The sequence below is a fragment of the Stegodyphus dumicola genome, chromosome 12, assembly GCF_044657685.1.
Source record: "Stegodyphus dumicola isolate Sdum_Otavi_A_Nest chromosome 12, ASM4465768v1".
Lineage (NCBI taxonomy): Eukaryota > Metazoa > Arthropoda > Arachnida > Araneae > Eresidae > Stegodyphus > Stegodyphus dumicola.
Window position 1 is genome coordinate 74,900,859 of NC_140779.1, and position 26,498 is coordinate 74,927,356.

Below are 26,498 nucleotides of genomic sequence, written 5' to 3' on the forward strand. Positions count from 1 at the left end.
ATAAATGATTTCATGTGATTCACCAACAAGAATCAGATATTTTATACAAATGAATACATCAATAGTAGAATTCAGTTTGTTATACTAGGATTAGCTAATGTGAAAGTCTAAAAAAGAAGAAAATACTGATTATGTTAAAATGAAACAGAAAATTACAAGTTTTCATCTAACAGGTGTACTGATAAGAAGTTTCAGTGCTATGTGGCATAAATTGTTTTGCAGCATGTATTCAACAGTTTAAATGACATTATGAATATATTTTTGAGTAAGTGAGCAAAAATAGAAACTTAAATTTCTACACTTTAGCATGTGTCATTTTTTAAAGAAAAATACTGATATAATATACGAAAGCATCCATATAATACTTTTTCTTCACTTTTCGATGAACAAATAACCACCATAAGAAGCACATAAACATTTTTTACAGTGGCCTGACAGGAAAAGTTCCTGAGATTTATTACATCAGGAAATATTAATGCAATTTTTCCTTAATTCAGCCAAAAAAATATTAACCATTTCTACTAAGAATTTCCTTATAAGAGTGACAAAAAGCAAAATTTCAAACAGAATCTTTTTCAATGATTTAAAATCAAGTTCAACAGTTATGATTGTTATAAAAAATAACATACAGATTATCCTTATGGATAGTCATAATTCTTTGATTACTCAGCATCAATTAAAAATATAACGAGCTTTTCCATAACAGCTATCTTTCTAAAATGGCAACCTCTGAAACCAGCCGCTGTTTCTGAAAACAATATTCAACTTCACCTCTCTAAGATAAACCCCTTTTAAAGAAAACCAAAATCATCTGAAATCTTGATGGGTTGTCATAAAAAAGGTTCATTATATTTTTAAAAACATCACATTTATTTACGGATAAACACTTGTTACTCTAAATTAATCAAATTTTTAGTTAACATTGAGGAAAAATTTACTTTCAGACAAATAAATATACTGATTATTATACATGCAAACTCAAAACATTACATACTAACTCACGCCAATCAGAGAATGTTAGTGAAATATTTTAGTCAGAAAATTGTTATAAGAAAAACAAGAAGTTCAAACATGCTGCAAAAGATAATTTTTTTAATAACCATAATTCCCAATTTACACAATTTTCACTACCAATTGTGGCTTGTAGCAAACATAATAATACAGATACCACATGGGGGGAATGGAAGTTATAGATGCTGTATTAAGGAGCATGCATAATATTCTTATTTAAAAAGACATAACTAAACTATTTTTCTTGAAAATCACAGATTTTAAATAAGTTATTTTCAATATAAAATAACCAGAAGTCAGCATTCAAGAACTATTAGAAGCAAATTCAGCATAGTTTTGAAAATGGTTTCAAAACAACATACAGGCACTGCAAATAATATAATTAAATACCATACCCTTATGTGTTAGTATGACTATTCATGATTAGTAATACCAAATAAATTACTAATGAAATGCTTGCATAACATATAGGAGCAGGCTAACAACTGAAAAAAAGACCTTTGAATGAGAATGAGTTCTGTCTTGATGCACAATTTTCACACCAGTACTGCAGCATTCTTCCTCCCCATTCCTTTTGGATAACTCACATAGTGTATTTTTATGTTCATCTTCAAATGAAATGTTTATTTTACCTTCTAATTCCACAGCATTCTTCACAACTGGTACAGTTTTATTTTCTGATTCTTTTCTAAGCTCCATTTTGAAAGGAATTACAACATAATTTTCAAAATCAATTAAAATGAGAGGATAAGGAACTAGATTTTGCAACTTTAATTCAGTTATTTTTCCAAGATTACTTTTTGAAAGGATTGATTTTAACAAAAAAAGGTTGTCATTTGTTGTAAGATATTCCAAATCAGATTCCACAAAAAATGTGTCTTTTAAACTCTGACAAGAGACTTTTGCACTGCTTTTGAAAGGCAGATTATGGAAAACTGTAACATGTCTTGCCCCAAAAATACTAAAAAGAGAAAAAGCAAAGGATTCCCAATAACTATAAAAAGATGCAAAAGGAATGTCTTTACTAAGCAATTGTTTTGGACATAAACAACCGCATATTAAGCACATCAATATGGATTCAGTAAATGGATTTAAAGAAATCCAGTGTTCAACATGGCAGCAATTATTGGAAGTTATTTTAGTTTGACCTAAAAGACTAATACTAAAAAAAGAATCGTGATTGTTTGATAAAAGAGAAAGGGCTTCCTTAACTGAAGCTTCAAAACTGGCTTTACACAAGCCAAAGATGCAAAACATGCAATCTTGTACCTTTCCCTTAACTTTCTGTGAGATATTTAAAACCTCACAAAAAAGAGGATGATGGTAGTTCCTGCCCCTGCTCAGCAGATGTGCTACAAATGGCACATCCTCCTCAAGGCTGAGCAGAGGCCTAATCAAGTTTTTTTGGTCCTGTTCAGAACTTTGGGATAAAAAAGACTCATAATCATTATTTTTTCCACTACCTTTAGATGAAGGATCTAATTTAGGACGGTTTCGATTGTCAGAATTAACCTCTAAAAAAGACTTTTGAGCGGAATCTGATTTTGAGTGACCACTGCCTGGATCTGGAGGTTTGGATGGAAAACTATGATCACTTTTCTGGAATGTTTGGGAATGTGGTCGAGAGCTGGAACCTGGCCTTGGAGATGCACTTCTACTTCCCTCAGTTACAGGACTACTTATTCGAGCAACTTGTGCATACGTTAGTTTTCGAGATTCTGGTGGAGAAGCACAATAAGATTTGGTTTCAATCTGACTATGAGATGACTCAGTTTGAGTCACATGGCGTTCTCCTTCTGAAAATACCACAGTTTTTGATACTGATGTAGATGAAACACGTGATTCTGAAAATTCTTTTAAGCTAACAGAAGGTGAAGGAGTCCTAGTTTTAAGGTCAAAAAATTTTGGAGATGCTCCTCGTACAAAATGACCACCAACAGGACTGGTAGGAACTTTTTGTTTATGAAACTTAGTTCTAGAAATATCTGGTGAATCTGGCATTTCAATGACAGGCTCAGAAGATGCAGTAGAATATGAGCAAGATTTAAAAGCAGATGATTCAAGTTTTTCAGTTGTACTCTCTCCTTCCTCAGTACTTAAAACTTCTTTTTCATATGATGAGGTAACAACTCTATTCCCTGGATAGTCTGCAGTCGTTGGGGATGTAGGTACAGGACTAATACGACCTGACAATATATCAGCATAAGATGGTTTAGAAAGAAATCCAGATGCCCATGACGTTCCATCCACAGTAACAGAACTTTCTGGAGGCTTTTGCACTTTTTCCGCCTTTTTATCACTAGAAAACTGCTGAGACCTTTCAAAGCTTGGAGGAGAAATTTTTTCCTCAACCAAAGGAGTTTCAGGCTTTTTGGATTTTTCTCTAGATTGATCTAAAGAGGACTGAGAAGATTTAACTGTAGGAGCTGATCGTGTTTTTGTAACTGTAGATACAACAGACTTTTCCACTAAATTACTTTCATCAAAAGTTAGTATAGGACTCACTCTACCAGAGGCTACTGTAGCATAACTAGGTTTTAAATCAGTAGAAGTTGGAGAATGGGATTTTTTAACAAATTTCTCTTTTGTTTTATACGATTGTTTAACTTCACCAAAAATAGGTGATTCTGGAGGAATATATATTTTTGGAGGGGGAGGAAGAATAGCTGACATTGGAAGAGGTATAATATGTGCTTTATATGGATCTTTATCAGGAGACCTTGTCTGGTGAATCATCTTGATGCGATCTTGGACAATAGAGATTTGCTTGTTGTAGTTCTGAATCTGGTCTTTTAATGCCTAAATTTTACATAGAAGGTGTGTGATTATGAATAACACTGCAAAGTTTCTAGAGAAAGCTAATAAAATAACACAATCTTAGATTAACATCTTCAATATATGATATTATACATACAAAACTAAAATTTCCATTCATACACAAACGCTTTTAACACATCAAAGCTTCACAAAGTATGGTTAAGTATGTATGCTTAAGTATCTTAGAAAATAAAACTTTGTTCATTGTGAATCTAAAATTCATTATGATTTATAAAAAAGAAGAAAAAAATTCTTATTTCATAATGTAGCAATATGAAAAGTCAAATCTGACCAGTCACAATATCATTATATTTCCCCTATAAGACATATAAAGGGTATATAAAGATACACCTATAAGGACATTATTACAGTTCCTTTATAAGGATATTCCTCATGTAAGTTCATCAAAAATTCAAAATTTCCAATTACTTCACAAAAATATTTCAAATATAACAATTAATTGCTTTATTTTAAGTTAATAATTTTCATTTACTATAGGAGAAATTTTAGTTCAAAACAAACAAAAAATGAAATTAATTAATCAAGTACAATAAAATTCAATAGTTACTTATTAAATGAGTTCCAAGTAATAGACATTTTTAAATTAAGGCCTTTAATATCTACTTCAGATTTATTTAAAATCAAAGAAATGCAATGATTAATTGATACCTTTTGTGGCATGTATTGTCGCAAAAGACAGTTTTATCAGTATTACAAATTTGCTCTGGAGACAAATTTTTGCTATTAATGAACAGTTTTTTAATTTGTTTAACCAACCTGTCAAATATGTGCAGTAAAATTTTTAAATCCATTTCCTTGCAAAATATTTTGGCTTGAATCATTAGCACTGAACCCATTAAAAAAAAAAAAAAAAAAAAAAAAAAAAAAAAAAAAAAAAAAACCAATAAATTTCTTGGCAATTACATTTTAAAATTGTTCAGATTACTCACAAGCTTTAAATTTTCAAAAAATCTAATAACATTTAGGATCATTCAAAAAGAATGATCCAATTTCAAATAATTTTATCTCTGAAATTAAAAAAGGCAATGGGACAAGTAATGCATACAAGGAAAACTGCCCAGTTTTAACAATAAATGTTTTATGTGACTTTTTACTTCTATGTACAATTAAAAGATGATGATTATATGCTTGTCATACTTGCTTCAGCATTTACTTTATCATTGACCCAGCAATAGCAGTGCGAGTTTTGAAATCATGTAGCTTTGTAAAAATTTTTAGTAAAATATCTTAAATACACTACTGATCCAGAATCATTCTGTAAGTCTGAGATCCAGAATAATTATGACTTTGGCGATTCCAGATTTTAGATCATCAGTTTAAATCTAGTAAGGTGCCATGAAGAAATTATAAAATCAAAAATATAAAATAGTTGTTCATGAAATAATGAAGGATTTGTGACCTTAAGTGAATCAAAATTTACAAAAAAAAAAAAAAAAAAAAAAAAACTCAATATTTGTTTGTTGGTATTATTAAACACTTCTTTCAATGTAGTTGTTTAAACTGCTTTGTTTGATATTTCAATACTTTCTTTACTTTTATAGACAGACAAAATTTCTTCTCTATTTTCACTGTTCAAGCCCAGTAACTGCCATGTCGAGAATTTCCATTCAATTGTCAACTGAAATCTTTTTCATTGCCAGAAACCTCTTGGTTCTTCAATATCAGTAGCGATATTTTTTGGATTTAAAACCATATGCCAGATTTCACCATCCATTAGTTGATTGTTGATTGGAAAGCTGCGATGGAAAACTTGTGTTATACAGTCAAATACCGAAAATCAGGCGACCTTAAATCCACCAACCCCCTGAAATCTGCATTGCCTCTCAAAATATAAACATTCAGTTTATAGGTTCTGGAAACCGCAACATTGAGTACGAAATATCGAAGAAAAAATACTTACCAAATAATGACGTGATAATTACCAAATAATAATGAGTCATAACGAAAATAAATACCAAGTTATTGACATCATGATAAAAGTTTTTTTCCCCTCTAATCTGCACCGAGGTAAGAAAGCAGACAATTCACTCAACTCTTCTTTCAAGTTCATGATTTACATTGTATTTTCTGAGCTTTGTTATTTCACAAGATTATTTAGTGCTGCCTTCTTTTTATCTGGATATTTTGTGGATGAATTAAGAATATTTTAAATTTCAGCCCTTTTTTAATACAATGACAGCTAAGAAATGCACTCTTGATTTTATTACTTGTTGCAACGTTGAAAAACGTAAACAGGTTGCATTGACGATAATGCAAAAAGTGCATATTCTGCAAAAGATAGAGACAGGTGCATTTTATAGCAGAATAGTATGGAATTGAGATACGATTGTGTATGATATATGGAAAACTAAAGAAAAGCTGTTGAAATTTTACAGCAACAGTGATTCTAACACCGGAATCCAAAACCGGAAATCTTTTCAAGAGGCAAAATCGGCAAACCTCGATACTATGTATATATAATACAATGAATAATATAACCAATTTTTATATGTAATAATAATTTAATGCATATAATAAGTTATTGCAATAATGTATATAATAATTTAATTAAATGTATCTAATATGCCTTATTTATTTTGCACTTTTAGTCTGAATATTATGATTTATCTTTTCTGTCTTGAAATCCGCAAAATCCTAAAATCCGCACAACCTCTGGTCCCAAGCTTTGCGGATTTCTGGACTTCTACTGTATTACTTTCATTTATTATCACTTTGTAGGGATTTATATTTATTTTAACTAACAATTTAAAGTTTGAATTAAGCCTTCATTCCCTTAACTGTCAGTGCCAGAATAGCTAAATGTTTTAACATGCAGAAGGAAATGCAAATTTTCTACTTTGAAGGAAGTAGTTAAAAAGCTGCGTTTCAGTAGGAGAAGAGAGACTTAGGCTTCAATTGCGATTGCTGCCGTAGGTACGTTTACTTATTGCTGATTCAAGTGGCTTAATTGCATTGCTTTGCTGCCACTAGCGTAGTAGGGGGTTTAAGTTACAGGATCTCGCCAAGTCCTGTAGGCTAGTTTTAGCACTTGTTAATATTTCAACTTTTAGTTTCAATTATCTGACTTTCAGTTACCGCCAAGCAGAGGCGAAGTTTGTTAGCATTGTTGTATATTTTATACATCCAAATGTCTCGAGATGCAATGATTAATGCAATTTCTTTTTTCTTTATTAGCTCGTGTTCACCTCTTAGAGCATTAAATGATGTAATCTTTGTTTTGGGCAATCTGCCAACTTTAGAACTTCAGTTAAGTCATGTTAATCGCTGCTGTATTGTGAATGCTTACCTTTTCCATTCTCCTAATAAACGCTGTTATCCCTGTGATGAAGTTATAATTCAATTTATTTATATATATATCAAGCATCGAGTTGATGCATTGTAAATTTTTAAAAATTTAATAAAGGGTACTTTAACCCTTCTCCTGTGCAGTTTCCTGCTACTCCAGTATATAGACAAAAGTTCATTCAATGGACTCTACAACTTCTCCGTACTTCTACACAAATCCCATTAACTGGAAAATTTTCCCTTCTGTAGCATTTAAAATCGGCCTCAAAATAATGTTCTGCATTTGCCTAACTTTGAAATCATATTTTCTCAAACCTGAATTGTGCCAAGGTTGCTAAAGAAGTCAAGTGACAAGTATGCTTTTGCTTTTGAGATCCTATTGCATCTTCAGAATTAGGAACTCTTTTTTGATATAAATGAAAATCATAATGAAAATTTTGATAAGACAGTTGATTAAAGTAATAATCCTACAAAGCCTGCAAAATTATACAGTCAAAAGTCGTTAATCCGGACTCGTCGGGACTTCAGCGATTCCGGATTATAGATCATCAGTTTAAATCTGGTAAGATGACATGCAGAAATTATAAAATTAAAAAAAAGAAACCATAATTTATGAAATAAAGAACAATTATGATCTAAAGGGTATCAAAATTTACACAAAAAAAGCTTCATATTTATTTGTTTACTTTATTAAACATTTCTTTTAATGTAAATTGTTTAAGTTGCTTCGTTTTATGTGATAATACTTTCTCTTTAATTCTATAAACATACATAATTTCTTCTTCAGTTACAAAGTTCCGCTGTTCAAGTCCTATAATTGCTGTGTCGAGAATACCGACTAATTTGTCAATCAAAATTTTTTCGTTTTCAATAACCTCTGAGTCACTTTCTTCTTTATCGGAAGCGAATTATAATGACGAGGAATTTGATTTAAATCATATCAAAGACGGAGTACATCGAGATGAATATTACATTTAGTACGGAATTATAAGCCAAATAAAATAAAAACATCTGCCCTGAAGATAAGGATAGTGCTGACAGATTAACTTCCAATTCATTGCGCGCTGCGGCGCTTCCCCCTCCCCCTGCCGCAGAGCAGCGTGAAATTGATAAACAGATTTCAGAATGGTTAGAGAAACGAAGGATATGCCTTTATCCATTTTTTGCAGCAATTCTACTTTTTGTTTAACCCTTTCAGGATGGGCGTCCCATATACGCATTCCCTAAGAACGTCTCTTAAAGCCGGGCAGGCCCGGCTTTATCGCATTCAGAGGACATTCTTTACTGATAATCTTTTTTATCGCATTCAGAGGATTATCAGTAAAGATCGCATTCAGAGGACGGGTGATGGGTATACGTATTTTAAGGTGGAACGTTTTTCTGAAGACCACTAGATGGCATCCTGTGTCCATTACTTATGAAATGAACACAGTTTTAGGTTCCTGACCTTGAGTTTGATATATTCTACTTGACTTTGGTATTTTACTCATCAGCTGTTCAAGAGTGAGGGGGGGAGCGGAAGGAAAGCGTAAACAGAGGCTGGCTCTTTAAATCGCTGCATGCTAATGAAAACATTCTCGTATCTGATTTATATCAAATTGCTTTTTTTATTCCATTTTTTTCCTCTACTATGTACTGTCTTTTAGGGTTACTGTTTTTTACGTTTTGCATTGCCTTCAGATATATTTCCGTTCCTTCTAGGAAAGCCTCACTTCCAGTCTATTATGACGGGAAGGCACTATTTATCAGAGGAAGAATACCCTAGTATGGTTAGTGAACCATTTACTAATGCAAATGAGAGTACTGATTCATTTTCTAAAGAGTTAAAAAGTGATACTTTTTCTAAGAGTTACAAAGTGATACTTCTCTGTGCTTCGAGATTTACCACACTCATTTTCATTTTAAATTTTGTTACTTCTTACTGTAAATAGTCTTTATTGTGTTCTTTTTATTAATTTTAAACTTTATTGATGGATTTTATCAATTAAAACTTTGGAATAATTTGAATAGCGCTTCCGAAATTATTTTAGAAGATAAGCAATTTTTTAAGTATATTTTCATGTAAAATAAAGAAAAAAAATGTTTTAAGGGCTAATTTTAACATATATAAGAGCTCAAGTAATAATCTAAAATGATACCAAAAATTACGATGGTAGAAGCAAAACTTTTGTTTCTCTGATTTTTGTTATAAAATTAGGCTTAGCGATGCAAAACCTCCGTCCTGTATGGTGACTGCCTTAGATTCTCTTCCATCCTGCACGAGTGTCTTAAACAAAGGTGCGCCGTAGCAAAAAAGTTAATGGACTTCAAAACATACTTTCGCTTTGTAGATGCTTTACATATAAGTAAATATATATCGGAAATTCTATTTGACATAATCGAAAGTTCAAGCTTACTTTTATAAAATTGCTCTAACAGTCTGCAAAAAATAATAATCCAGATCCAATTCGAAGATTAAGGAACAACGCAATCTGCAACATTAACTGAATTAGATAATTTTAGCTTAGCTTATACCGTCCGTTATACATCAAACGCGCAAGCGTAAACGTATTATGCACATGCGCACATGCATATTCGCAGCCATAAAGGTCTTACACGCATGCGTCAACGTAACACATGCGCAGAATGTTTGCAGCTCTGAGGTCCGGATTATAGATCATTCCGTATTATGGATGTCCGAATTAACAACTTTTGACTGTACTACAAAAAATAATAAGCTGTATCAAATTAGGAAACTCACTTAACAAAGACCATAACTTGCTATGTTAATTAAATTCAGAATCTAATTCTCTTTCTTCTCCCCACTACTATGCCACCAAAAGTAAGCATGTATGAGCAAAACCCACAAACAAATAGTATGTTTTGATGTTTCACTTATTTTTGAGTCAGACAAAATCATTTTAGCCATTTTCTTCTCCTTTATAAGAGTGGTCTGATCTTCCAACTCAAAACTGACACCTTAGGTGATGACTTGCCTCATGACAGTAGGTTAAAACTTCATCAGTTATGTGCCCACAGTACCATAATGTTCCATGTTCAAAAATGTTCTCCACAACCATTCAAAGGTTGGAAGTATGGTCATGGCTAATGCCATCAAGCAATATTGCAATTCCTTAGAAAACAAAAGTGAAATGCACAGTTAATAAAAAGAGCACCACCTGATGACTTTCCATGTGTTGAAAGTAATAAGTAATTATTTTAAACTGGACTTTACTTACAAAGTTGGACTAACCCTACTATTGCCTCACATTTTCGCTCAATTTTATGCTGCTATTTATTAAAGAATAATCTAAGGCTTTTGGTAGCTTCTCCAGATCATGTGCCCAGCACTGTTGGACTAACCCCATTATTGCCCATTATTAACACATTTTTGCTCAATTTTATGCTGTTATTTATTAAAGAATAATCTAAGGCTTTTGGTAGCTTCTCCAGATCATGTGCCCAGCACTTTCTCCAGAAGCTATGCCCTTCAAATCCAGATGCCATTCTTTCCCTACAGCCGAACTTATCCCTGTGAACAGATCACCTTTTTGTAATGCAGTGATTTTTTTCAGAGGTGAAGCATCTCCCTTTTTCTGTTTCAGATTATCTTAGGAGTCTACCAGATCTTTAACCCATCAGGCCTCTTAATGGGATCAGCTGATACAATAATAAAGAGCTGTTAAGAATTAGCAGCTGAATGCTAATTTTAATACAAGTATCCAAGTATCTGTAAATCAATATAGTGCCATTAAAATGACATACACGAATTTCAGTCAGGAGAAAAATCGTTTTCATGACACACCTGCTTTTCATTTCACAATTATATTCTCATTTCTTAGACACTAAAAAAACTGCTCATGGTCTGAAGGTCCTGATATTAGACCATACTGGATAGCAGATGTCTCAATTCCGGACTTAGTGGGAAAAAAGAGAAAAAGAACATATTTTAAAATGAAGGCATTTAAAGTTGCAGCCATTTCCAAATCAGAATTTATGTATTATGGTAATATGTTGACAATAAAAGAGATTGCAGCATTTAGAATACATTAAAAATATATTCACTGACACCAGGCTATATTTGATCATATATAACACACTATCTCAAATATAAGATAATGTTCTTAAAATATCCTTTTGAAAATCTTTAAATGCACTTTTAAAAGCCATTCAATTTTCCGCACAGCCAAACATTTGTAAAATTTATTAAGATAATTTCTCATTATTTTATGTTACAAGAAAATTTATTTTAGCATATTACTAATCCATTTAATTCATCTTTCTTGCACAACATATCAAGTTTATATGTGTAGAATTATCTTATATCTAAACCTTTTTTCTTCCCTGTAAAATGCTTTAAATAGTGTAGGTCATCTGATATAGAATATTAATTTATATTTGGGGCTAAACAGCATTTAATAAATAAATAGTTCACACTAACCTGCTGAAGCTCCATAAGTTTCTCTTTTTCTTCTATATTCACACTTGGACTACTAGCCAACTTCAGCTGGTGATCTGCTTGTGAAGATGCATGTTTCAAAGTTTGCAAATCTTGCTGATACTGATCCTCTTGAACAACACATACTTGTAAAATTTCACACTGATCTTCAACTTGTGAATGTAATGCTTCCAATTCCTCTTGCACACTCTGACCTCGGGTTAGGGTCTGGTGTTGACCACTAGATTGAGATCTCAAATGCACTTGCAACTTTTCAAGAGCCATTAGAACTTTTGTTTTTTGAACTGACATGTCTGACATCATTTTCTACAGAAGAAGAGAAAGTATTTCTTAACTTTTATAAAATAATGATTACGTTAAAAACAGTTCAATTTTTTTTTTTTTTTTTTGGAAAAATAAAAGCAAGGTAAACATAGAGCAAAAAAGAAGGAATACAAACCTCTCTTGTTGTTAGCTGATCCCTTAAACTTCTCTTTTTGAACTGAGGTGATTCAAGAGTAGATTTAGCCTTTTCTACCCATGCAGCAACTTCTTTAATTTTTCGCTCACATTGCTCCCATTCTTCAACCATTTCTTGGAGGAGAGACAGTTGTTCCTGGAGCCTACTATCAGCATTGCTCTCATCTTGTTCAATGTTATCAAGCATGTCAGAGAGATCTCCAGCACTGCACACATCACCAATTTTTTCCAGTCTCTTACCCATATTTTTAATATGCTGCTGCACTTGCACTGACTCCTTAGACAAAGCCTATAAAAGAAAGAAAACAAATGGAAAAGTATACAACATTTTCTTTCATGTTCACTTTTGATACAAAAAAATAATTTTGATTTGTGAACAAACACCAATTTCAAAAGAATAAATCAAGTCTGAAAATGTCAAAGGAGAACATTACTTATATATCTGAACAGCTATTTTTTACATACATCATCATTCTTGTTCTATTCACTATCATGATAGCCATCAAAGAGCAGAACTGTATGCTCAGTTCCATTAAAATTTCTATAGTATGATTAGAACTTCGCAAAAATCCCAATTTCACTTCTACATTATACGTCTTTGGCAGCCAAACCTCCTCTCTGAATGTCTTATATGCAATCCTCGTGTTTAACATCATATGAGAATTCTTTAAAAATTCTCTGCCAACACATCGTATGTTATGGTAGGAATGTCATGTCACTTCTCCATGAGTTATACGCAGGATGAGACTTTTAGCCTAGGTGCCTGTTTTCCCATGTGCTTTGCACCTTAGCCTTCCATTAAAAGAACACTTCATTTCTCAGATTTTTTATCAAATATAATAAATCAACACTTTTATTCATTTACAGCTAAGTTCCTAACTGGAACAATTATTTCAAATCATCTAAATTGTCTTTCAGATTTTAGCAAAGAAAACTGAAATTAAAAATAATTAATTAAACGCAAATACAGGGTGTTTGGAATAAATTTGACATATTTATAATTGATAATATTTTTCCGTAGGTTGGAGGTATTGACACACACTACTCGTCATTTAAAAAATTTGGGCTCTTCTTCTTCACATACAAGATGTCAGAAAGGATGGATGACTGGAACCCACCTGAATCATGGAAGAAAATAACTTGCATCATGATGATTCGTGCCAGCCATCAAAATAAGGATATTATGACTGCTGACCAATGCTCCCTGAACACAGTAAAAATAATCAGGCATGAACTAGAGACTTGCAATGGTGACTACGAGGATATAGCAAGAAGAAAGATCCCTAGCAGACAATCTGATTGCGTTTGTACAGCAGAATTCTTCACAAATCTGCAGGAACAAGTGTTGAAGAACCCTGGCATTGGAATTCTGGCTTTGTCACATGTAATGAATGTTGCAGCCTCTACTATGAAGGCAGCAGGATTTGGCCCCTTGCCACACCTCTGGGAAAAGTCAAAAATGGTTGTCTGAAAATTTCTACGACTTCACCAGTCCAAATGTTTGGCCTCCATACTCCCCAGACCTTAACCCGATGGATTATTTTGTATGGGGTACAGTTGAAAAAGACACCAATCGCACTTCCAGTAATACAAAAGCCCAGTCAATGGATAAAATTAAAACAGTTTTTGAGGCCCTTTCCAGGGAGACTGTAGCATCAGCTTGTTCGAGGTTTCGAAGCAGGATTGAATCTGTGATCGATGAAGAAAGACCTATTTTTAAAATGAAAGCATTTAAAGTTGGGGTAATTTCCAAACCAGAATTTACATATTATAGTAATATATTGGTATTTAAGCAATATACATGAATTAAAAATAGGAAAAGCATACAAACAACAGATATATGTGTTTTCAAAACACGACATGCAAAAAAAAAAAAAAAAAAAATACTAGAGTGAAAAAAGGGAAAATAAGCAGATAAGAAAAGTAGAGTCAAAACTCTCATAACAGCTAACAAATGCATTCTTAATAGCATAGAATTAATAACAAATGTATTCATAATAGGCTAAAATTAATTTTACGAAGTAAGTATTTAAATGACTGAAAACGATGCCTAATGAAAACATAGAAGACATATATATGCACAAGTTGATGGGACACCAGAATTTCGCTATTGGTTGTACAGGTATAGTTCCATTGTACTCAATGGAACTATACCTGTACAACCTATATATCACTTTTATTCATATACCTGTACTCAATGGAACTATACCTGCTCATTTCCAGTTTTGATGGACAGTATCCCAGAGGAATAAGAGGGCCTCCCACCCCTTTGCTACTACCAACAAAGCTACTGAGAGAACTTCGAGCTCGCTAACACTTTAACTGCCCCCATGCCGTACAGACAGTATCACTAACAAAATCTATCACTTCTTTGGGATTTGAACCTGGACCCATCAATACAGCAGCCAGCACCACTAATCTCTATATCAGTCAGGGCAGCAGAAGAGTTACAAATACAGGTAGAAGTGTGTGGGATACCAGAACTTCACAACTTGTCAAACAAATATATTTCTCGTGCGCTAACTATGCTGTTCAACCCTAATTTTGAGGGAGAACACCTCATAGGGATGGTTCAAGGGTCTGCGACCCCTCTTTCCTTATCACCAAGCCTTTGACAGGACTTTTGGCTCCTCGTATATTTTGAGTGTTCCCTTGCCACACAGATGCCAATATTTACAAACAAGCCTGCCTTCTTCAGGATTCAAACCCCAGCTCATTGTAACAACAGTCAGCATCATTATATTACCTGGCTACAAGAGAAATGCAGGTACAGGTAGAATCTAGGCCAGCATCTCTGTAGTATCATAGGTGATTGAGGTATTGCTGAATCTAGCTAACTGTTAAGGTTCCAGCCCAACTTTGAGGGAGAATATCCCAGGGGTGTACCATAAGGTCACCCATTTCCCTTCTCCTACCACCCATCTCTTAAGAGAATTTATTGTATATTTTAAGTGTTCCTTTACCACATGAACACTATATGCTTATAAACATCCCTGCTTTCTCTGATATTTGAACATCAACTAAACATTTACCCAGCCAGTATAGAGTGTCCTCTATACTAGCTGGCTGGTAAAGACAGATACAGCTGGAGGTATTCCAAAAATTTCATGTGTCTCAAAATATCCCCTCCATAGATGCATATAACAAGACTTGGTCCCAATAATAGACTTCTGCCCAGTAGAGTGATCATTTATACTGACTCCCATACTAATGGACCCAGGTTTAAATCCTAGAAAAGGCAGGGCTATTTGTAAGCATATAGTGTCTGCGCAGCAAGAGCACATACAAAATACACAGTAAGCCAAGAATCTTTTCAAGAGGTTGATGGGAGACCATTGGACTGCCCCCACAAATGTTTTCCTTCAAAATTGGGGCAGATCTGCACGGTTAGTGTGGTAGGTATGACCAATGGTGAAATTCTGATGTTCTGCCTGCTTCTGCTCATCATTGCATATAATAGGCTGCACAAAAGGTTTTGAATAAGAATGCCCACAGTTAGTATTTATTTCATTGCAAAATATGCATAATCGAAACTTCTACAAAGAGTTTAAATTTGAAATGATGTAAAAAACAACAAAACTTAAAGACTAATGAGGAATCTCTTAGTCATAGCTGATTTGTCTCCTGATATAATATCAAGATGAAAAGCTACTGTTGATGAATTGAACAATAATCCCTAACATTAGGCAACACTTAACTTTAAGCATATGGAGAGTGACATTATCCGGACAAAATGTTTGGCCTATCTCACCATGCATTTAAATATACAGAACAAGTGTGCGATACTTTACATCAAAAGATTTGAAACTTCCAATCTCCTAAAAGTTAATAACTATGTCTTGCTTCTGCAAAATCTTTTCAAAGTTCATTGTAAGAGCATAAACAATCATACCACATTTTGAGATTTTATCAAGCCAAATCATACTCTGTATTATATTTTAACTTATGTTTTTAGGGGAATGGACATTTATTTAACCTTTTTTGCGCAGCTTTTTTTTCCCCTTTGGTTAAAAAATTACATTAATTTCAATAATATATAAAATATTTTTTGCATCTTATGAGCTATGAAAATGATGATTCTGTAAATATTTCATGTTTTCATCTAAAAAATAAGGCCTTTAAAAATTACCCTTTAATTCCAGCATCATTTTATAGAAACGTTTTTTTCATCCAAGCTTTACTTTACCTCTTAGCAAATAGTAATAACATAGAAAACAAAAAAGTAAATAAATACAAAATAAGATTAAATAAAATTAGTAAACAGATAAAGAAAAATTAGTAATGTCCTAACTGCTTAGTGTTAATGTATTCACTACCGAATGGAAGTGAATACATTAACATTTACTTCCATTCATGATGTATTCACTTCCATTTGGTAGGGAATACATTAACACTAAGCAAAATCAGTATATAATAAAAAAAAAAAAAATGAATCATGGTAATTTATTCAGTTTACTGAAACTAGTAAATATTTTTTTTTTATTCTTATATAAAATAATTTTGAATCATATATAAGTTACAACTTTTTTTTTTAAACTATATGAAGTATAGTATGGTTAGCATATCATGGTGACTAGAAAAAAAGAATTTTTTTGTGAAGTTGGGAGAGAAGATGCTTCACAATTTTTTTTCCCCAGTCTGTTTATTTTCTCACTTATCTAATAATGTACAGATTGAAATACCAGTAAAAGTCTAAATGTGGCACACATCACTTAAATAATTGCCACACTTGGTCTTAAAAAATTCCTGCCATTATTTTCATAAAATTTATGCAGTAGCAACATAAGAAAATGTATTTATAATTTATCATACACTGATTTCATTAATTCTTGTTTAAGCTTTCATTTCTTTGGTCTAGAATTCACGGATTTTTTACTAATGTACAGTAAAAATCAATTTATAATTTAAAAAAATAAATAAGCAAATTCAATGCAATTAGCACTTTTAAAAATGAGCAAAAAACCTGCAAACACAAAAAAACTCAAACCACAGAAATGCTAACACTTCATGAATTTATGTTATTCCTGTACACTGCAACCTTTAAATTTCTCCACAAACTTTTGTAGTTATTTTATATTATTTTATTCTAAATTACATATAATTTGGAATAAAATAATATAAAATTATTACTGAAAGATAATTATACTTACAAGTACAAAGTCCAAGAAATGAACAGATCCGGACTTCAGAGATAACAGATTTGAGATTCTTTCAGATATTAGATTCTCAGTTTAAATCTAGTACGATGCCATGCAAAAATTAAGAAATGAAATAATGAAGCATTTATGACCTTAAGGGAAGAAAAATGTTCCAAAAAAAGGGGGGTATTTATTTGTCTGCTTTATTAAACATTTTTTTCAAAGTAAATTTCATTATTCTGGATGAATACTTTCTCTTTTATTCTAGACACATAAGCATTCAGATCCTGTAATTGCCATGTCCAGAATTCCTACTAAATTGACAATCAAAATGATTTCCATCTTAGCAACCTCTCTATCAGTAAAGATATTTTCTGGCTTTAGAACCATTACTACAGATTTCACCGTCTGTTAGATGACTGATAATTAGGCATTGTTATCACAATGAAACATTACATAATATTTGTTTATTACCACTTCTAAAAAAATTCTATTAACTTGAAAATTTCATTTTTTATTAGCGATATTTGCAAACTTTCAAATTCATGGCTATCCTCACTATGCGTAGCTAGTGTCTGCTATGCACTGTTGACGATGTATCACAAGATTGGTGAATATAGAAAACTTTGTCTTGCCTCTGTTGCACTCTGATGCTGTTAAGCCTGAATAAATAAAATAAAAATAAATACCGTATTTGATGGCATATAAGACGCACTGGCGTATAAGACGTACCCTTATTTAGAAGGCCACACACATGTAGATGTAGAAAAAGTTATGTGTATCTAGACCTTTATCCGGGCTAAACATAGCATTCAGTATTGAAAGTTAACCTGTGTCCTTCACGTATAAGACGCAGGTAACTTTTTTTGAGACCAAATTTAGGAAAAAAAGTGTGTCTTATTAAAAAAAAAAAAAAAAAAAAAGAAAGTTTTCAGATTTTTTATTACATCCAAAGGGACTTTTTTTAATGTGTCATGTGTTACCTTTATTTATTAAATATCATGTTCCTCATGCTTAAAACATAAAATTCAATTCAACAGCAATAGCACAAAATATTTAATGAGAGCAGAACTTTAGAATTTCCGATACATAGTCTTGTGCACTGAAGATAAAAAATTTCTTTTTTTTTTTTTTCCGTACAGTATTGCATCTGCTCACATTGAAACATTCAGTTTTTTAATCAAAAATTTGTTAAAAGTTTTACAAAATATGAAATTGATAATAAAACAAATTACAAATTCAAAATTTGGGCTTCCAGATGCCCGTATTTGAGTGAAGGATTACATTATTCAAAATTTGATGTCCCTAGGTACCGCTATTTTTTCACAATGTTAGAAACATACATTCATGCAGATTCTTCATTATTTAATTTCTTTAAATATAATACAGGGCTCTAATATTTGTTGGCAACAATTTGAACAGTGAAACACTATTTTACAGAAGACGACGCAAAATGCCAAAATGAAATTAATAGCCCTTCTGGGCAAATTGCTCCTTTGGGCTAATTATATTACTTTAGCTATTTTACCATACTTATGCCTGTTTCTCACTCTTCCCTGTTATGCTTAAGACTTACATGAATTCTGAACATATAAATTTCCACATATATAAAATCTTATCCAAGGCCGGCAATAGCTATTTTGTGACCTGGTATAGTCTCTCCTAGTCCTAAATTCTGCTACTAAGTGCCCCTACCCTAAACTCTAAAAATTTTGCGTAACAGTACCTTCCCTAAATTCTAAAGAAATCATCATCCCTTAATTTTGTTGCTTGGTACATCTCTAAATTCTGAAAATTTCGTTTTCCTTAAATTCTGCCACCCAGTGCAGCTTCACCAGCTCTGACACCAGTCCAATGTTTATCTAAATAACAAATCGGCTATTCTCAGTTCAAACAGCATTAAATATAGTCGTTTAACCTATGTGTATCATTTACAAAATCTAAATATATTTTTTGCATATAGAAAGAAATTTCTGTTAAATTTCTCCTCAGCAACACATTCAGTGCTTTGCAGCACAGTTAGCTGAAGTCTGTAATCATCATCAAAACTAATGTCAAAATAAAAAGTTACCATGCTCTTTGGTACACAATTACTAATAGTTTAAAAAAAAATTTTTACACTTCCCTACATGAGTCATTTCTGCCATATCCTGATAGTTTTGTGGTGATGAAAGCAAAAAAAAAAAAAAAAAAAAAAAAAAAAAACAATAAATAATGATTTGTTATATTGCCATCAGGGATACTAATTATTCAGTAGATATAAAATCAACATTCTTTCAATGTAGAATGCTTTGGTTTGAGATGTATGCTAAGCAAAATTGAAGCTATGCAGCCAAATTATTGATATACAGATTTATGCTAATGAATGATTGTTTCTTCAATATGGAGGTATTTTATTTAGTGCTGAAATAAAATTAAGAATTGGGACTTACAGTGACAAAATATCAAATGTGCATTGGTAAAATGCATAAGTAAAATACATTTCAAGAAAAAATTGCTTGTAGTCCAGAGGTCCAGATTTCAGATGATTCCGGATGTTGAATATCCGGACTTCAGACTTTCTACTGTATATTGTAATTTTATTCCCCAAAAACAGCGATAAATAAAAATACTTGTTCTTATTTAAAAAACTGTATTAAATAAAAAGTATAAAGCCTCAGAAAGAGGATATATTTGGTTAAATGAGGCTACATAGTAACTCTAAAATACAATAAGCATTTCTATCATACCTGCAATTCAAACAGCTTTTGCTTTGATTCTTCTAGAGATACGAGTTCAAAATCAGAGGAAAGATATGAATCAACTTTTTGGACCCATGCTTGAATAATGGCATGAGACTCCAAAAACTGACGGAGTGCATTTACAGCTTCTTTAACTTGAACTTCCCTTTCATACAGCCATGATTCTACTTTACTCATCTGATCTTCCAAAGATCTTATTGAACCTTGAATCACTTGTTTTTCACTTTCATTAGTAGTACTTTCAGCAATAAGCAAGCCATTTCTACGTACAGTTTCTAGTTTAGCTTTCACACCGGGTACTTCAGATAACAAAACCTAAAAGTTAAAAACAGCTGAGTAAGATACCTGCGAAGATAAGCAAGTAATAAATATCAGGTGGGAGAAGATAAAATTTTTAAATATAACAATAGCCCTTGATATTCCTTTTTTATTATGCCGATTTCTGATGAAAATACATGACTAGTATAAGATTTGACTTTAGAATTTTCTTTAGAACTTGCTTCTATAATATATGTGAGATACTTTGGAAGGTAGGAATTGGTTCTGTCACATACTTATTTATTCCAAAATGAAGTTAGAAACTTTACATAATAATACATGAAGAAGACATTTTAGAACAGTAAGACACACAGTTAACCTCCTTTCTTTTTTTTATTTACGGTTTTAAATTTAAAAAAAAAAATCATATTAAAATTACAGAACTTTTGTTAGTTTCAATTCAGATATACTCAGAAATCAAATAAAACAGTTGGAGGTCAGAAATTTAAAAACAAAATATTTCATAAATGATTAGACAGAAAAACAGTTTATTAGAATAATTGTATACAATTTTTCTTATAAACAAATCTCATTTTTAATAAATTGTTCCTTGAATTTCTTATATTCTATTTCTAAGTATTATATAGAATTTCTATTTCTATATAATACTTTATATTATTATTAAAATATTATGCCGATTTCTGATGAAAATACATGACTAGTATAAGATTTGACTTTAGAATTTTCTTTAGAACTTGCTTCTATAATATATGTGAGATACTTTGGAAGGTAGGAATTGGTTCTGTCACATACTTATTTATTCCAAAATGAAGTTAGAAACTTTACATAATAATACATGAAGAAGACATTTTAGAACAGTAAGACACACAGTTAACCTCCTTTCTTTTTTTTATTTACGGTTTTAAATTTAAAAAAAAAAATCATATTAAAATTACAGAACTTTTGTTAGTTTCAATTCAGATATACTCAGAAATCAAATAAAACAGTTGGAGGTCAGAAATTTAAAAACAAAATATTTCATAAATGATTAGACAGAAAAACAGTTTATTAGAATAATTGTATACAATTTTTCTTATAAACAAATCTCATTTTTAATAAATTGTTCCTTGAATTTCTTATATTCTATTTCTAAGTATTATATAGAATTTCTATTTCTATATAATACTTTATATTATTATTAAAATATTATTTTAAAACTAGTTTAAATTATTATTAAAAATGAAAAATATTCAAATAACAAATCATAAAAATCTTAATATTCTAACGAAAATTGTTTTTCTATCTTAAACTGTTTTAGTTACAAAGCAGTTACATTTATTTTGTTTATATTATTGATATTACAGATGAGGAAATGAAGAAATCAAAAATAGGTATCTTACATTGATAGCTTCCAGTGCTGCTTCTGGTAAATTAGATTTATCTTGTAACTGTTCTTGGGCTTTTTGAAGCCATGCTACAACTGCATCCAATGCCTCTGTATATTCTAAACGTATTGCACGAGCTTTTTTATAATCCCGTTCCTTGCTCTCTAATGCTGAAGATGTTGCTTCTGATAACAATTCTAGAGAAGATAATGCCTTGGTTACAGACTCAGGAATACTAGTTTTCTTCTTCGAAAAAGTATCTTTTGTACGAGTTGTTACAGATTTCACAGTTTCAGTGACTGTAGTAACTTCTTCTCGTACTTCCTGAAATGATAAAATATATTACAATCATTAGTGCAGATATCCACATTTTGTGAATTGAAATCCCATTTTTTTCATACATTTAACCATAATTCCATTAATCTTTTTTTCTGATTTACAGCATACATTATACATTTTTCGTACTTTAATACACCATTAATATGGTTAAATATTTTTTTAATTTGAAAATTATATTTAATATAAATAGGAACTCATAATATTTTCTCCTGGAATAAATCATTAAAAGCTAAAAAACTGCATGTTTTGATTTACATCAATTACTGAGAAGTTATTTAAATTAAAAAAAACTCCTTATTCGTGTTCGAAATTAACTATCAAACTTACTGTCATTGTTCTGTCCACTGTCTCAAGATCATCTACATAACAATCAAGACTTTTAATCTTTTCTTCTATTTTGAGGGTTTTCTTCTTAACCTCAACAATTTCAGACTCTAATTCCTTCATCACCTCTTTTTCTTCCTGCACTGATTTTAATTTCTTTTCTACATGATCTAAAAGCCTTGAAATCATAGCAAAATTAATAATCATGCATACTAAAGAAAATATACTTGGCATTCAACTAATAAGCATTTTAAAAAGATACTATATTTATTAGTCTTTAAGTTGCTTAATAATAACATAAAGGAAATATGGTTATTTTTAACATATCATTAGCATTTTCCTCTTTACTTGAGGAGACTTATCTACATTTTACAACATTCTCAACATTTTTACAGGCAATAAGGCACTTAATAAACTTATTTCTAAAAAAATACTTTTTAGACTTTTTTTAAAACAATACATTTAAATTTTATTATTTGCACCTTTTTCAATTTTGAACTGAATACTTAATTTCAGAGCAAATAATTATGTTACTTAACGTGTTTCTTAAGATTATTACCTCTGGTATCTTTCTTGCACACTTTGCAGATGATCCCTGATCTGTCGTGCAGGGTCCGAACCATTCGGCAGAGTATTTAAATAGGAAATAACTCCAGATGACAGAGACGACAGATTCCCAATAGAATCACCTAGATGTTTCACTTCACTCAAGAGGCGCTAAAATGAAACAAATGCAATTAAGTTACTCACATCGCGAAGGTCGAATGACGTACATATTGCGCTTTATAAAGTAGCACGCCAATGGAAATGCGCGGATTAAAAAAGAAGCGTTCAGTTCTGTAAGTTGGGAGGGAAAAAGTATGCTGTCAGCTCTAAAACCGAAATCGGAAGTTCATTCGCAGGGGTCATGTACAAATTAATGTAAAAACTTATGTGGTTGCGAATACTTTGCAGTTTGGAGAAAACTGTTCACCTTTTAATTTACAGCCAGAGAAAATTCTGACATACATTCAGAAGATCAATGTGGAATAACATATGGGAAATTAAAGTAATACCAGTCCTTTCTTATTAAAAGAGATCAACGCATACGCTTTCGGTGATATTTAAAAAATTTGCATGTCACTGATTGAGCGATTAAATTTGCCTGTGTTGACGATCAAACGCGGTGACTGCTTTAAACAATGAAATTCGAATTGATTAGATTATGGTAAAGAACTCGAAAGTATCTGTCTAAAAGAAGATGCCTTGGTGAAGAATTTTCTAAGGTTTGGTTTATTTAGTAGTAATGGCAAAGCATTCGAGGGCTATATGCCTAAGGGAAGGGATGCCTTTGTAAAGAACTTTTTAAGAGAAATCGGCTCGTGTACACGTTACACATGGGGAAACTGTGAAAACGTCCAGCCCGTTTGCCGGGATTCGAACTACGGACCGAACTGTCAGCGTTTAGAGACAGGCTGCCGCTCAGTAGCTGGTGGGTTTGGTTTTCTAAGGAAAATTATTCATGTTAAACATGGGGAAAACCCAAGAAAATTTCTTTGCAATCCTTTGCAAGGATTTGAATCCGGATCGAACACTGTGTGTTCAATGATTTTACCAGTTCAATGATGTCAACAGTTTGTGGGCCTTTAATTTTCGTAACGCCAAAGAGACTAGCAAATATGATTTAAAATATTTCAGTTTTCACCGTAGAGATTATTTACTTATGCACTTAAATCTTGATTTTTTAATTCGTAAAATTACAAAATATCGTGAAAGCAGTATTGATTTAGCGGTGCTTCTTTGTTAAAGTGGCCTCTGTATATGTCTTAGGCGACATTTTGACGACTAACATCTGAAAATCAAGAAGTTGTACACATTAAAAATTTAGTGACTAGGTGCGTAAGTTTCGAGAGTAAAGGCAATGGCCACTAACACTAGAAAGTATATCTAAAAACTGTATTCATTTTTTTCATTTCTTCCAAAGTTTCGCAGCCATAGAAAGGAATGTGAGCCAGCCACTACATGACTTCTTCGTATCCTCGAAAGAAACAAATTGTCTTGCCAATTATTACAACTTGTTAGGCAGTTCCAAGAATTAATGGCACAATGCGAAAACGGCAAAACTTACGGAAAAAGAAGACTCAAATCCTTGAACGGGACAGGAAAGACATACGCATAAATAATAATTATATGTACTGTATGTAACATTCGCTCCGTCTGACCTAGAAAGTTCGTAAAATGTTGTCGAGATATCGGGAGTCGAGTTTGCGAGATTCTACCGTACTATGGTGTTTGGTGTATTTAATTATGGCAAAGCACACTAGGGCTATCTGCCTAAGAGGAGGGATGCCTTCGTGGAGGACTTTCTAAGGGAAACTGGCTCGTATACACGTTACACATGGGGAAAACCACGAAAACGCCCATGCAGCCAGCCCATTCGCTGAGATTCGAACCTCGGACCGAACTACCAGTGTTCAGCGACTTTACCGCTCGGCCGCTGGTGGGCCTCTACCGTACTATGAAAAGCGGCTTTCCTTTTTCAGTAGAATACCTCCGTCCCCCCCCCCTTATAGGTCAGACACCAGTCATCGCATTCAATGTCAGATTTATTAAGCAGAAGGCCCAACTTATCTAAGTGTTTTGGTACCCCTCTTCTTAAGACGCTGAGTATGCTTACTATTCATAAAAAATTAAGCAATGATTTGGGAGCCCACTGAAAAGCTCCACGCGATCGTGACTTGCGCAGTGCTATAAATCTACTTTTGCTGACGAATCTATAAGTGAAACACCTCTCAAAAACTGTAATTAAAGTCACTTGGATACACGACAGTAGGAAGAATTTTACTGAATAACATCCGCACTTTAAGAAGAAGGAATTGCCAAGAATATTAAATGAAGAACCCAGAGCTTAACTTGTGCCGCGACTTCTCAGTTTGTGGGATAAATCATAATTCTAGCCGGAGCGTACCGGAGCAACATTACGAAACAACAATTTCAATTTAAATGTATGATCTCAAAAATTTTATTTTTAGCAGCAATAAAATTATATTAAAAATCGCTTCTTAAATTTTAATTTAACTCTTTATATTTAATTCATTTTTATTATTTAATTACTGTAATTATTTAAATAAATAATGATCAATCATTAATTGATTGAGTATATAATAATTCATAAATATTAATTGTTAATATTAATTAGTTATTTATAAATTTGATAATAATTAACTACTTAATTTTTAAATTATTAATGATTATAATAATCATTTTATTTATTTATTTACTCTTGTTCCTCTTTCCTGACTATCTTCCATCGGGCTCCAGCACTTCTAATTTTAGAAATTAAGCCCTGGAAGAACCGTGATAGTGCGAGTCAAGAAACCACGTAAACCTCAAAGTAGACAGTTCATTTCGACCAGAAATAAAATCTGAGATGAAATTGTCGCAATTTTACTCGCTCACTACTAATAACATAAAAAGAAAATTGAAAAATTATTAGTTCCTGCATCAACATATACATCCCTTCTTTAATGGGTTTCAAAAGAGAAAGTTAAAAATGAAAATAATCACTTTACTATTTAAAAAAGACCGAAAAATATTTTAAAAAAAGATTTTTTTTTTCTAAAAGAAAAAAATTAACCAGTATGATGGAAATCAAAATCGATTAAGTTACGAGGTTCTGGCATTTAAATAAAATATTGTAAATAATTTCGTACGATATTCTTCAATAATTACCAGTCCACTGCCCGAGTGGTTTTTCTCCAGGTTTTGTTCCGAGTGATAAAACGGGTTGGCAGAAGAGCACTTTTTTCCCCATAATGTGCAATAAAATATTTGCCAGTGCCTCTTAAGTTGTCCTCCATATGGGTATTTGCGGAAGGGATAATTAACAATTAAAGCATAAGAAATTTCAAGTAGCTATAAATATTACGTACCGATGTACTAAAAAGCAATGCAAACACTAAAGCCGAAGACCCCGAAAAGAGTCGCGACCATGAATTGTACATCACTGTATTTTTTACCACAAGATACAAAAACTATTGGCCGAATCGTTGAATAAAATTTAAATAATGCTGCCTAGAGACCTCGTTTGGTAGTACTGTTCAGCTGTTTTAATCTTGTAGCAATCAAATAATGTCATGAAGTGAAATCAGTTTCATATCTTAAATAAAGAGAAACAATTTTGTAGTCTTACTTTCTAATAAATTTACATTGGTGGAGGGAATGGTTTGATTTGCTCTGTTATGGTAAATCACGCAAGAGCTATCTGTCTAAGGGAAGGCATGCCTTCATAGAGGACTTTCTA

The 26,498-nt window shown here is 32.1% G+C and overlaps 1 protein-coding gene across 7 annotated transcripts in view; it reads right to left on the reverse strand.

Moving 5' to 3' along the window:
- The window catches only part of Msp300 (Muscle-specific protein 300 kDa), a 513,656-nt gene that overhangs the window by 136,442 nt on the left and 350,716 nt on the right, over positions 1-26,498 (reverse strand). For 6 of the 7 annotated variants that reach the window (XM_085806588.1, XM_085806589.1, XM_085806590.1 and 3 more), the window contains 7 exons: positions 22,776-22,933; positions 22,220-22,394; positions 21,569-21,877; positions 19,899-20,225; positions 12,012-12,320; positions 11,555-11,878; positions 1,510-3,810 (listed from right to left, as the gene is read on the reverse strand). In XM_085806588.1, the coding sequence (XP_085662714.1) occupies positions 1,510-3,810; positions 11,555-11,878; positions 12,012-12,320; positions 19,899-20,225; positions 21,569-21,877; positions 22,220-22,394; positions 22,776-22,933 (3,903 nt within the window). The remainder of the gene's footprint in view (positions 1-1,509; positions 3,811-11,554; positions 11,879-12,011; positions 12,321-19,898; positions 20,226-21,568; positions 21,878-22,219; positions 22,395-22,775; positions 22,934-26,498) is intronic. The other variant, XM_085806592.1, reaches the window with a different exon arrangement.